We start from the raw sequence: 13,893 nt of genomic DNA, 5'->3' as shown, positions 1-13,893 counted from the left end.
GCAAGTGGCCTCGTGCCAATGGACACACACACACACTCACACACAGGCTGCGCACAACTCCTCTTAGCCCGTAAGTAAATGTGCAGGCACCAAAGTGAAAGAAAGATGCAAATTCCACTGGGCTCCAGTGAGCGGATGGGCTGGGGCACAGGGCTCCCTCCCTCTGCCCCCTCGTGGATGGACACGCCCCTCCCCCTCCCCCACAAAGGGACATTTAACTCGGGACGATGACGGGTGGGGCACATGTTCAGGGCACAGGGCTGAGGATGGGAGGTAGGGGCAAGGGAAAAGTAGCAAGCAAAGAGTAATGGAGTGGAGGGAGGAGGGGGCACCACTCCCCCCTCCCCTCCCCAGTCAGGGGGTCTCTGTACAGCCGAATCAAACCAAACCGTTTCACTGGACCACAGAAGCCAGGCCGATGTGCCCACCCTCCAGCCCCCTCCCCCGCCCAAACAGCGGCCAGGGAGAGAGTGCTGTGGTTCCTTTTTTTTTTTTCTTTTTTAAATATTTATATATATTTATATTACGTATATTATATATATAATATGTAAATATATTTTTAAAACAATATAAAATGTTAAGACACTTCACTTAAATGTAAAGAGTTGCCTGCAATTAAAAGTAATTGCATCATTTATGAGGTCCTTTTTTTTTTTCTTCTATTTTCCAGGTTTTTTTTTTTTCAGGAGGGATTTTTTTTTCCTCTTCTTTTGTTGTTTTTCAAAAAGGCTTGCTTGCCTTTGTACAAAAATGACCCAAAGCTAGAAAACAAGGATGAACCAACAAAAACAACCACAAAAAAAGAAAGAAATGAAGAAACACAACCCGGTTTCCCCTCCCTCCCCAACCCTCAACAGCTCCCGCTGGCTCTCCCCAAGCGCCAGGCCCCAGGACCTAGGAGGTTCTCCCCCTTCAATGGTTCCTTCTCTCTGTGCTTACCTGGGGAGACTAATCCCGGCCACCTTCCCCTGTGCTTATCCAATTTTGTGCTACAAATAGGAATCCTGCTCCCTGGGGACCCCACTCCATCCTCTTCCTCCTCCTCCACCCACATAATCTCCCTGTTGGCCCCTCACTGTGTGAGGGGACGGGGTGCCGAGAGACAAAGTTTGTCTTTCCCTCCCCTTCTCAGGACCCCACCAAAAGCCTCACTGCCCACAGCCTCTGCAAGGTGGGTATCCAGGGGCTGGGGTCATTGGCTGGCTGGTCAGGCCTCAGGGACCCTCAAGGATCTCACCAGGGGTCACCAGCTCCCCATATAAAAACCACATCTCATCTCTTCCCTGAAAACCCTCAAATCTCAAGGGGGATGTTTGAAAGTCATCCCACTTGTAGGGTCAGAGCTGTCTTCATTGCCTGCCGTCAAACTCCTCTCTATTCCCCCCACATCCCTTACAACCAGACCCTTCCCACCCTCCAGGCCTCAAAATCTAATTTGCTAGGCCTTTCATCCTTGCCCACCCCACCCCCATTAAATAAGTTAATGTCATTTAAAGTGCTCAATTAGGAAACTAAAAGTATCAAATACCCCTCCTCGGGGCTGCCCTCTCCCAAGGCAGTGTCCCCGGTGTCAGGCTGTCTGCTCAACCCACCGTCCACAGCCAGCAGTCCAAAGGTGCCCCTTCCTTAGATCGGCACAGGGCAGGCAGCTCCTCACCACAGGAAAGTGGTCCCAGGAAGCCAGCTCCTCTCTAAGGACACACAGCCTCACACCACCCAAGGCCCCTTCAACCCTGACCTCCCTCTCCAGCCCGTCCATCTGGACTCCAGGCCCACTAGGGCATGCGTGATGCGTGGACGGGAGCAGAGAAGCAGCAGCGTTCAGTCACATCCTGAGGTTGGACAGGTGGGGTGGCTCCAGGACCAAAGTCTCCCTACATCCCATTTTCCAGCCTGATATTGGGGTTGGTCCCATGTCCACGTTTTCCTCCAGGAAGGTTTCCGAGGAAGGGGAGAGGGGGTGTCTCGCTGCTCCAAGTCTCCGTGGCTCAGAGTTTGTTTGAAGTATTCTTGGAAAGTTTGAGGGAAAGGCGGGAAGGGAGGGCAGGGTGCAGGAACTTCAGGATGGACTTGGGAGGGAGAGTGGGGAAAGAGAAAAAGGAGGGACAATGACAGGAAGTACGCCATTTTGGAACAGGAAGTCAAAGGAAAGTGGTGTGTTTTGGTTTCTAGTTTTACTGGTTTGCTTAAAAAAAAAAAAGATAATTAAAAGTAAATCATTAAAAAGAAAACCCAAAACACCAACAGGAAATGGGAAAAGAGTGCTGGGGAGGGCCACATCTGTGGCAAACCCTTTGGAGGGTCTGGAGAGTGGCGTGGGGGTAGAGTGGAAATGAAGGGAAGAAAGGAGAGAGAGAAATGGCGGGGATGAGGGACAATGGCAGGCTGGTGTGGAGGTATAAGGGGGCTTCTAGAAGGAGATGGAAGAATTCCTCGCCCCAAAGGAAGTCAATACAGGGATGGATGTTCTGGAAGCCGAGGGCTTTTCTGAGACTGGGCTTGAGGTCTCATTCGACCCGCTCATCTCTTTAGATGGTTTAGTGGCCTGGAACAAAAACAAGGATCAGGGGTCAGAGAGAGGAAGGGAAGCCTTCGTGCTGGCCCCCAGTTAAAGGTTTAAAAATGAAAACCTTCCATGAATCCAAGAGAAAATTAACTGCAAAGGGTAGAAACCAGAGGAGCATCTTGAGAGTGGTACCCTGAGACAGGGAAGGTGGGGACCACAGTAGGGGTGGAAAGGGAGGCACAGGGTTGGCCCAAAGGGCCTGGGAACCAGGATGGGAGGGTAGGTCCATGGTTACTATAGGAAGGACAGAAGGCAGAAGAGAGACCAGAGAAGCACAAGGGAGGGCAGCCCAGGACCAGGACGGGAACCAGGACCAGGTGGGGATGGCGTGTCGGGGAGGACAGGGGAGGGAAGGAAGAAGTGCCATATTAGTGGCCAATGGGGAAGTGGAAGGGGAGCAGGCCAGGCTGGGAGGAGGTGGGCTCAGCAGCCCACAGGTGTTCCTCCAGCTTTGAGCTGTGCCCTGTGGGGAATGGGAGGTCACTCCTTCATGATGCGTCCTGCGCTCAGTGGTGACCTCTGACAGTTGTAATCAGTCGTGCCCCTCCCCACCTTTAGCAGATCCCCTGCATCTACACTGGTCCCGGAGGTGTGGTATGGTTCCGGAGCCATCTGCATCACTTCAAGGGGATGACTAGTCACAAATGCAGATTCCCGGGCCCCACCCCAGAATCCACCTCTGGTGTGGGCTCCAGAATCTGCATTTTAGGCAGGTGCCGCAGGTGATCCTGCTGCCGAGTCAACTTCGCCATGCACTGGGTCAGGGCAACACAGACGGAGTTTCCTCCCTGTAGCTGTATCCACTGTCCCTCCTGACCTTGCTTAGCTACTAGTGTGATAATCTAATCACCCTGATAAAAAAAAAAAAAAGACAGAAGGCACGAGGATGGGAAGCAGAGGGCTGTAGCACACCGCCAGAGACCTCCCGCAGGTTAGGTCCGGGTGGGGTCACTGCATTTCCTGCCAACCTACATCTTTGCCCAGCTGCTGGGCATCCTCCTGGCAGGAGGAAAGCCAGCCGGAGCCTCCCGCAGCCTGGAAGGGAATGGAGGGAACCGCAGGCACCTGACTGGCTGACAGCGAACCCCCCGAGGTTGCTGATCACATTCCCCCTTCCACACGTGCACAGAGATCCATGTGGGGTTTGCTGGCCACACTGACGTCTGCAGTCTGCATTTTTCCCCTTTATGAAAATCCAGGCAAGAGTGCCCTGTTTGGTCCTCTGACTCCTCTCATTTTGATTGTGGCCAACCCTCCTTACTCGGGGGGGGGGGGGTTCCAGGCCCGCAGCCTCAGATCCCTCCAACCACTCAGCCCTTTGCCGAGTGACATGTGCCAGGCATGGCCTGTGTTCGCCAGGTCCCAGTATCTGGACCTGGAGACAGACTCATTTAAAGACAACCAAGAGCTCTCTTATGTCCGTGTCACTTACTCTGGGCTCCAGTCCCGCCCCTCCCCTCCCATCATTTCTCATTTAAATTTCTTTCCCCCAAAGCCAGGTGGGAGGGAGCACATCCCATCTTCAGGTCCCAAGCCAGCCATTGCTTCCCCTCTGGTTGTCCTCTTTGTTCTCTGTTCGCCTTTCTAGTTAAAAGCTTTTTCTGTTCCTTTCCTTTAGCCTTGTCACGAGCCTGGCCTTTTCTGAGTTTGGTCATTGGAACACCGGCTCCGGCTTGTGCTGCCACCTGACTCCCATATCCACTCAAGTGACGTGTCCTCACCCAGGTGATGTCCCCCTTCTCCCAGCCCATGCAGGACCTTTAAACATCAGTGAGCAGCAGCGTTCACTGGCTTACATGGACGCCCCCCACCCCTTCTCCGTGGAGACCTCTTATGCTTGTTCTGTGAGCATTTGTCTTGTAAAGTCCTCTCGGGCTGTCTTCCCTCCTAGGAGACTGGCCGTGGCAACATCCAAAACCCACTGTCCTGAAGCCAAGGGAGCATGTCCAGCTGTGCCCCCTGACCCTATCCTGTGCTGCTCAGAGTTCTCAGCTGCCCCAGCTGCTGTCTCTGAAGGTTCCTGTCATTCATGTCACCAGCCAGTTCTCTCCTGCTGCTCCCAATTACATCCAGAGAAACAGAGCTTTGTCACCTTTGTGGCAAGGCGGAGACCTCACGGCTATTCAGTTAAGGGAGACTGGTGCCTCCTCCAGAGCTATTCCCAGTGCCGCCTCCCCCTGCCCACATGCCTTTCTCCTTGTTATTTGCCTCAGTCAGGCAGCAGGCTGTCAGAAGAGGTGGGGCTTGCCCCAGCCGGAAGGGGATGGGTCCTGATAAAGTCCATGGCAATTTGAGCAGTTCCCTTCTCCTTGCCAGTGGCTGATTTAGGGACAGGCAATGAGAAGAGAAGGGAGATCAGTTGGGGGCTTTTGGGAAAGGTTCTTCTGCTTCTAAAAGGATCTATGTGCCTAGGACCCCTGGAATGAAGGCAGCCGTCCTCTGGGGGACGATAGGCCAACAGAACCACAATCTGGAAGGAACCCAGGTACTGATGTCCTTGAGCTGTTGAATTTCCCCAACCCTGGGTCCTCCCTGCTTTCTGTTTTGTTAGATAATAACTTTCCTTGTTGTTTAAGCCATTTAAACAATTTTTAAATTTTTATTTTTTAGTTGAAATATAGGTTTTGTGTTTGCTTTTGTTTTTTAATTGAAGTATAGTGGTTAAGCCATTTTGAATTGGAGTTTCTGTTATTTGCAGCTGAAAGCATTCCAACTGCTACAGGTAAGGCCCAACATTGTTCCCCTAATGCTCCAGTTAACAGTAATCCCATCACTCGGGCTATCTCCCCAAGGCTTGGTGGCCCCCACGGGATTATGCCTCCTGGCCAAGCAGTAGAATCCAGCATTAGGACAGCAGAATTTGTATCCGGCAAACCTGGGTTTAAGTCTCAGCTCTGCCACTTCCTAACCGTGTGACCTTAGGCAGGTATCTCTCTGGGTCTTCATGTCCTCACCCGCAAAGCAGGGATAACAGCCACTGCAGCATCAGAATCACATGAGACGATGCACACAGAGCATGCATCACGGTGTCTGCACTCGGGATGCAGGCAATAACATGGTAGCTACTACCACTACTATTATTATTATCATTATCATTATTGTATTAACATTTCAAGTCTGTATTGTCTATTTCCATCCGGATTGGGCCTGATCAGTGGCAAACTCATTCATTCACTCACCTGCCCAACAACTATTTCCTGAGTGCCTATGTGTGCCAAGCACTGTTCTAGGTGCTGTAGGGGTGGAGAAGTGACAAAGTGGATTATGCACATATCAGATTTAATTCTCGTAACAACTTTTTACACATATAAAGCTGTGGGGGGTGGGTATAGCTCATCAGTAGAGTGCATGCTTAGCATGCATGAGGTCCTGGGTTCAATCCCCAGTACCTCCAAAAAAAAAAAAAATAGAGTTGTTATGAGGATTGAATAAGATATGCATGACTGGTACAGAAAAGCGTCCTCCCAGATTCAATTTCTGCCCTGCTCTGCACCCTGGTTGGTTGCCCCCACCATGCTCTGGCTTCTGGTTGGGTTCGGCCAATGGGATTATGGCAGGGTGGAAAGAGAGAGGCTAAAGTTTCTTCCCTACTCTCTCCCCACTTGGTGACATGTGGCAGGCAGGGACTGTGCCCTCCATGACTACAGCTCCTGTGGTCCACTTCTCACGGGGCTCCCCAAACTCTATGTCCACACGCCCCTCCAGGAGGCCCAGCTTCCTGCTCTCACCGGTCCTTCACTGGGTGCCTCAACCCTCCTGTTTGTTCCCTTCACTACAGTCTCTTCACTGAGGAGATACACTAAGTGTTCCGCAGATTTCTTAGCCTGAGTGGAAGAGGGGGTGTCCAGTTTCATGCCTGCATCAATCTCTTTGGTCCTTGCACCCTGGGAATCTGGCTCCCATCAAAGGGCTTTTCCTCAATCATTTCCTCTGATTTCTCTGTAGTATCGAGCACTGCTGCACCCCATCTCAGAGCTTTCTCCACTCCCCACCCCAATTTCTGTGTCTTTGGTCCCGGCACTTCTACTCCCTTCCCCCTCATCACTGACAAGGCAGCTTCCAGCCCCCGGTGTTAGAACCTCAGGATGAGGGGGAGGCCTCCGCTCAGCCCCTGCCCTGACAAGATGCGGTGCAACCAAGCACAGGGGTGACTCCTTCCCTTTGGAGAGCACTTTTCCACACCTGGTATTATGTGGGCTCAGAAGCCCCATTGTACAGATGAGGGAAGAGCCTGCAGGAGAAAGAGGACTTTGACCAAGGTCACAGACTGAGCTGGGATGGAGCAGTGTCCCAGCCTGAGGACCAGGTGATTCGGGGCATTTGGAAGAAATGGAGGGGCTGGGGAAGGGGCAGGGAGAACTGGGCAGAGAGGGGCGAGGCTGGTCACGAAGTGCTAACAGCCTGGGGAAGAGTGTTGATTTTCTTATCTGGCAGGGGCTGGAGGGCATGGGTTCTAAGCTAGGGGAGTGATACAGTCAAATCTGCATTTTACAAACAGGCCTCCCCACCCCGCAGGTCTCGGAAGATAGGTTAGAGGTCACAGAAGTCACAGGGAGGCCTTAGAAGGGCACGCACTGGGGAAGTGAGGCAGAAGATGATTTTTTCTGCCCCTGCCCCTTTATCACGTTCCTTTACTTTAAAACAGTTCCACAGGGAACATGTAATGCTTCATTAGTGAGAGGATGCTTTTTTAAAGAAAGGTTATCAGGAATGAAAGTGAGAGCGATACAGCCAGACCAGCAGTGGTCGTGTGGGAAGAGAGAACCACCAGGTACCTGGGGGCGGTGAGGGAGGGGAGCTCAGGAGACGTGGGTGGATTCCCCTGGTGGGTGACCTTCCTGAGGGGAAAGCAGCTGGAGCAGGCTTGAGCTCAGAACAGAGACTTGGGCAGGGACAGATGGTGCCTGGTGCCCAAGGAGAGGAGCGTGTGGCATGAGGAGCAAAGAGGGGAAGCTGGGCACAGAGGGAAGAGGCAGGCAGGAGAGAGTCGGCCAGAAAGAAGTCAGGAGGGTCGGTGGGGACCGACCAAGGAGGAGAAGATGCCAAGGAGCGGAGGGTTACAGACTCCCCAGTGTGTGCAGAGGGGTGGGGTATATGCCCAACACACTGCAGAGAGGTGGCCAGAGCGCTGTGGGAAGAGGCCATTTGGAGGCCACCGGAGACATAGCCAAGCCCAGCGGTGAGCCAGAGGGAAGTGGGAGGCAGCAGGGAGCCGAGGAACGAATGCAGAAGGCCTGCAGGCAGGTGATGAAGGTGACTGGAGGGGCAGGAGAGAGAGCAACAGGCAGAGGAGCCGGGCTCTGGGGGAGCGGAGAGTCACCGGGAGAGATGGTACAGCACAATTACAGAGGAGGGAGGGGTCGCCAAAGAGGCCGAAGCAAATTTGGGGAGGGCTGTCAGATAGTCCAGACTTGAATCATGCTCCACCACCTGCCAGCCGCGTGACCCTAGGTAAAGCCTCAGTTTCCCCATCTGTCAAATGGGGATAATAAAAACCTTCCTCAGAGTGATGAGCATGCAATCAGATGATGTGTGTGTCTAGCACCAGTGAACACCCCACGGAGGTCAGCTACCATCCTGGACACGAAGGAGGGATCAGCCTGGACAGGATGAGGGGAACTCACCCTTGGTGGTGGCAGGAAAAAGAGCTGGCAGTGGTATAGGCAGGGAGCGCCTGGGGACCCATGAGGAAGACGGTGGGCCAGTAGGGAGCTGGTGAGCAGCCTGGCTGGCGTGCCTCCACTGGACTCTCCAGAGAAGCAACAGGCAAGGCCCAGGCTGTCACAGGGCCATGTGGTGGGAGGCTTTGGGATTCCTGGGTCCCAGTCCTGGCTCTGATGCCACCTTGCTGTGGGCCCTTGGGAAGTCCCTTTTCTTCTCCTAGTTGTCTCCTCATCTGTACAGGAGGTGGCTGGACTTGCCCATCTCTAACCACCTGCCTGCCTCTGAGCCTAAAACCTTCTTCAAGTCACATATTCTGGGTATTTCATGGCCCCTACTCCCACGCAGCACTCAGAATGGGCCTGGCATATAGGAGCTGCTTGGAAATATTTACTGAACCAGACGAGTGCACTAAAGCTTTCTCTCAACATCTAGGCCCAAGGACCACCCTGTATCTTTTTTTTTTTTTAATTTAGAAGTAAAACAAAAGTTTAATTCTTAAAACGTATGTTCAACTCCAACATTTTCTATTCTATTTCACATGTTGTTGTGAACATTAAATTGATTTTACAACAACCAACAGGTCGTAGGCTGCAGTTTGAGAAACACTGGCTTGAGAAAGTTAATTAACCAAAATTCAAGAGCTACCCAGTGTTGGAGGCAGAATTCCAACCCTAGTTTGCCCAGATTGAGAGCCTTTACAGCGCTATTAAAAGCATGAAAAGTTTGTGTCTTCGCCAGGGGATGAACAAGGTATTCATGAGTCTGCAGGTGGGCTCAGTGGAAGCAGTTCACAGACAAATTTAAAAAGACCTTTCACCTTCTACTGCTGCTCATGCCTGCCTAGGAAGGTGACTGGAATCTTCCTTGAAATGAGACAGCAGGCACCCTGCATCTTCTGACGGGGCCACAGGTGGGCCACGGGGCACAAACACCCATGGGTGAGGCCCAGCTCCCTCATTAAATCTGAAAGAAGGTGCAGCACCCCCACCACTCCTGGACCCAAAGTACTTCTCCCCCTTCTCCCCCTCCCCATTCATGTCAGCAGGGACCCCATTGCAACCCAAATGCAAGACTGAAAAGCAGATGCAAAATTGGTTTCTCCCTCAGCCAGGAGATGGCCTAAGAGCTGAGATGAGAGAGGGGGCCCAAAGAGCAGGCCGACCTGGGAGCAGAGCGCAGGAAGCAGAGGGAAGGGGAGCGGCAGGAAGATGAGGCATAGAGGCCCTTCCCACACCCTGGGGGCAGGTGGCCTTAGAAGGGCCCAGGCACTGGGGCTGGTGAGACAGGAGTCTGCTCACTCTGCCTCCTCCAGGAGTGGCTGGGGAGACGGTCCTCTCAGGCCCTGAGTGAGGGGCCTTTGGAGAGGGGAGCGATCTGGTCTAGAACTAGGTTCTACATGAGTTGGGGAGAGGAGATGGTTCAAGGGACTGGTGGGGCAGTCCTGGCAGGAAGGACTTCTGGGCAGCCAGCAGGAAGGTCGTCACAGGCATACAAACTGGCAAGAGATGCCCAGCACACAGCACTGCCAGTGGGAAGGGGTGTGGGTCTGCTAAGGCCCCGCCCCCGTGGCACCCAGGCTTACCTGCTGCTGGGCCTGGATCCTCATGTACTCTGCCCTCTGCTTGCCATGTTTGCCTTTGTCGGGGCTGCCAGCCTGGCCCTGGGCCGCCTTCAGCCGAGAGGCCCCTGGAGTCACCACCTTCATGGGTGGCACACTACCACCGCCACTCTGCAGGAAGAGGAACAGGGTTGGGGTTGGAGGTGGGATCAGACGGGCACCCTAGGACAGTGGGCCCTCTGAGACCTGGAGAGCCCTCCCTGGTCCACGTCCCGGCCCAGGACTCAGGCCCATTCCACATTTAAGGCCTCCCTGCAGGAGAGGGGCTGGGGGCCTCCAGCCAAGTTCCCAACAGCTGAGTGAGCACTCTTTGGTGGTTTCCTGGAGTAGCCTAGGGGCAGCTGGTGCCCTTTTATGGGAATCACTTTAAAAGTGAGGGTCCCTGGCACCACTCCCACTCCTGGCCAGGGGCACCATCCTGGGCCGGATAGAACATGCCCGAGATTTGGGGGAGGGGTCTTTATAATGGCAAAGTAGGAATGGCAGCCCCAGGCCCGCATCTTCCTCCTATTGGAGGATGCGGGCCAAGTCCCCCTAGAGATAGACAAGTCCAGCCCCCTTGAACCACCCCAGGGACCAGGCCTTCCCAGAGGGCTCTGGGGATCCAGAGGCGCAGGCAGAGAAACAACAGAGACAGAGTCAGACAGGAGAGGATGAGGGGAGTGCAGGGGCGGAAATGGGGGAAAGAATTTTATTTGTTGGTTTACAGATACAGAGCAGAGGGGAGGGACCCCGGTCCCCATCAGGGCTGGTTAGGCTGATCCTTGGGCAGGCCAGCTTCCCAGCCTTCCCAGGGCTCTGCCTGCAAACCCCGCCTGGTACCAGTCTCCTGGAAGGGTGGTGGGAACTGAGAGAAGGCCAGTGGGAGGAGGAGGGGGCTGGCGCAGTGCTCCTGCAGCCCCCCACTCCCCCCGGCTCTGAAGACCAAGAGACTGGAGCATGAAGACAAGAGGATAGGACGGGGCAGGAGGCAAACACCTGAGGGCCAGGGGGTGGGGTTGGGGGGCTGCCAGGGGGCCCCATGGCAGGGGCCATGCCCATCTGGCTGAGGGTGGCTTCCAGCTCCTGGAGCGTCTCCTCCAGACTGTCCATCCGCTGAGCGGTGGCACCATGCACTGTGCAGCCCAGGCCAGCAGCACGCGGACCCTTCCGCTCCCCACTGCGGGGCTGATTGTGTCCAGAGTCCTTGAGGGTCTCCTCTGGATGGCTCTCAGCAGGGGAGGGCTCCTGGGTCCTCTTCAGGGCTGGCCCCCGAGGACAGGGGACCCCAGCTTCTCCCTCCTCTGGGCTGCAGCCCCCTGTCCCTAGTCTCTTCAGAGCCACCCCTTCCTTCTCCATCCTCAAGCTGTTTCTGGGCTGGGAAGCCTCAGCCACTACCCCTGGCTGGGCCCGTGGATTATCCCAGCCCTTCCTGCTGCCACCCAGGGTCCGGGGTCGTGGGATGGGGGTCGTCCTGGGACCAGGTTCCTCAAGCCTGGCCTCTGGTGGGGAGGGAGGGTTGGGGGCACACTCTGTCAAGATGATCCGGGGGATGCAGAAGGGCCGGGGGCCCGGGGGAACCTGGGGAGAGAAGAGAGATGAGGGAAGGTGTGATCCCTGCAACCAAAACACCCGAGCTGGGATGGGGGCTAGACGTGGGTGAGCCCAGCCCTTTCCTTTCATAGATGGGGAAACTGAGACAGGGAGGGTCCTGACTGCGTTTAACCAGCAAGTTAGAGGCAAAGCGGGGTCTAGAACTCAGGCCTCTTTCCACCACACCTCACTTTCTGGCAAAGACGCCAGTTAACCTGGAAGCACAGATATATGTTTACTTCTCATCACCCTTTAAACTCTGGGAGCAGGTATCACGGTTACTGCCATGAGTTTGCCCATCTGTGCAATAGGGCAGTAACGTAAGGCTGGTGGAGACTGAAGTGAGCTCATGCGGGCATGTGCTTGGAACAGTGCCTGACATATCATAAGTGCTCGACAGATATTCACTATTTGTTGAATTGAACTGAAAGTCCAAGACCGGCAGCCCTGTGTGGGTGGAAACCAGGTGTTGGCCTCTGAGGGTGGGAATGTCAGCCTCTTCTTAGGTCAGAGACTCCTGGCCCCCACCCCCTACTTTAGGAGCTTTCTCCAAGGGCTTCACAGCTACGACAAGAGGGGCTCGGCCAAGTCCGTCTGCTGCACACAGACTCAGGCTAAGCTGGAGCGCCTGCGTCTGTGTGAGTGTCCCTGGCGCTGGCTCGGGTCGGGGCACAGAGAGAGGCTCCCAATCAGCCACCACCAACTTGAGTGAATTCTGATCTAATTCTGAGAAGAGTTTTATACCAGGAACTGCCATATACGTCTTCATCTTCAACCCTTACTGAACCCCGAGAAATGGTTACTACTCTTATCACTTTACAGATGAGGAAACTGAGGTGGGGGGGTCATGTAATTTACCCAAGGTCACTTACCCACAGCTAGCTAGTGGCAGAGCCAGGATTTGAACCCAGGCAGTCTGACTCCAAGTCCAGTGCTCTTTCCACTAAACAGAGCCATGGGGAGATGCATGGGGGGCAGCAAGGACCCCCAGAACCCCCCTCCCAAGGCAACCCCCCCAGCCTTGCCACCTGCTTACCTGGAGGTGGGAGGTGCAGACTAGGAAGGCAGAGAGGGCGACCCATGCCTGCCCGGCTCCACTGCCCGATGGCGCCTCAGGATGCAGAGGGTCAACCAGCCCAAAGGGCCAGCGGAGGGGCTTTGTTCACTGGACCCCTTCAGGATTGGCTCCCAGGGCCAGAAAGGGGCAGGGGATGGGTGCAGCGGGCCAAGGTGCTGAGGGCACAGCAGCCTGGGGACAGCCCTTCCATATGTTCATCCCCAGACAGCTCCTAGGACTGCTCTTTGCCCATCCTCTGCCCAGCAGACAGCACTGTCCACTCATTTGGTGCTTGTCTGCTCCCCCCGCCAGGGAGCCAAAGCACCACTAAGCCTCAAGCCAGGCTAGAAATCAGGTGGCGACAAGCATGGAACCCACTGTGGGCCAAGAGAACCAGATGAGGCAGGTGAGCATGTACATGCAGGGGAGGCTCCCCTCCCCAGAGCAGAGGCCGTCCTGCTCTAACCTGACTGAGCAGAGGGAGAGATTCCCAGACCACCACCCCTCAATTCCCCCTCCCCAAGCACAGTCCCCTGGGGTGCAGACAGCAGGTCACCCCCAAATTCCCAGGAAAGAATAAAAAGGAAATAAGTGCAGCAAGACAGCAGCAAGGACTGAAGTTAGAGAGAAGGAAGAACTTCCCAATACTGAAAGACAGAACCAGCAGCCAAGGAAGGGCATGGGTCTCTTCCATCCCAAACTCTTTGATGGGGCCATGGGGCCGAGGGAGGCTATAAATGAGCCTTCCTCCTTTCTGGATGTCCTGGCCCTCAGTGCAAGGCATAGATTCTAGCAGGAGAAACAGCCCCCACCTGGCACAGGCAGCAGGGTAAGGGACCGTGGGGGCAGGGACCAGGCAAGGACTCAGGACAAAGTCAGATTTTGAGTTGGGCCTAAAGTCATGCAGTGAGTAAGATCCAAACGCCAATCTTGGACCAAGACAATACCTGGGCTTCAGGCCAGACCTAAACTCTGGCTGCAGATCTGAACAAAATACCCAGGCCACCATGGGGCAGACTCAGAATCAAGCTGGTAAGGAAATGCAGACCCAAGGGGCTACCAGATACCAGGCTGCTGGAGTCTCTGAGAGGGAAGGACGGGTTAAGCACCTGTCCTGGGAGCGGGGGAGGGGGCGAGTCCCCGTGGGTGAGGCTGTGGCAGGGGTGGGACTCAGGGATGTGACTGGCCTTCTAGCGGGTTGGGTTAGCGTGAGAAGTGAGGAGAGGAAGCTGTGGAGGCACAGGCAGAGACAGCGCTGTGAGAGGTGGGGGGCAGCCCGTTACCTTCCATGTGAGGCCCAGGGCAGAGCCCCCAGGGGGCCCCGGGTCCTGGGGGGACAGCAAGGTGGGGATCGGCTGGCGGCGGGGCGTGGGGGGGAGGGGAGACATTGAGCTTCTCTCAAACACCTGGGGAGCA

At 54.9% G+C, this 13,893-nt stretch overlaps 1 protein-coding gene across 13 annotated transcripts in view; it reads right to left on the bottom strand.

Annotated features, from left to right (window-relative positions):
• Positions 1-490: 490 nt before the first annotated feature.
• SRCIN1 (SRC kinase signaling inhibitor 1) overlaps positions 491-13,893 on the bottom strand; it is a 69,824-nt gene continuing 56,421 nt past the window's right edge. For 9 of the 13 annotated variants that reach the window (XM_072938828.1, XM_072938830.1, XM_072938829.1 and 6 more), the window contains 3 exons: positions 13,761-13,883; positions 9,813-9,959; positions 491-2,545 (listed from right to left, as the gene is read on the bottom strand). In XM_072938828.1, the coding sequence (XP_072794929.1) occupies positions 2,411-2,545; positions 9,813-9,959; positions 13,761-13,883 (405 nt within the window). In that variant the 3' untranslated portion in view covers positions 491-2,410. Of the gene's footprint in view, positions 2,546-9,812; positions 9,960-11,048; positions 11,409-12,292; positions 12,364-12,456; positions 13,884-13,893 lie in introns of those variants that run through there. The other 4 variants (XM_072938833.1, XM_072938838.1, XR_012059612.1 and 1 more) reach the window with 3 other exon arrangements.

The sequence above is a fragment of the Vicugna pacos genome, chromosome 16, assembly GCF_048564905.1.
Source record: "Vicugna pacos chromosome 16, VicPac4, whole genome shotgun sequence".
NCBI lineage: Eukaryota > Metazoa > Chordata > Mammalia > Artiodactyla > Camelidae > Vicugna > Vicugna pacos.
This window is presented reverse-complemented; position numbering and strand designations above follow the sequence as displayed.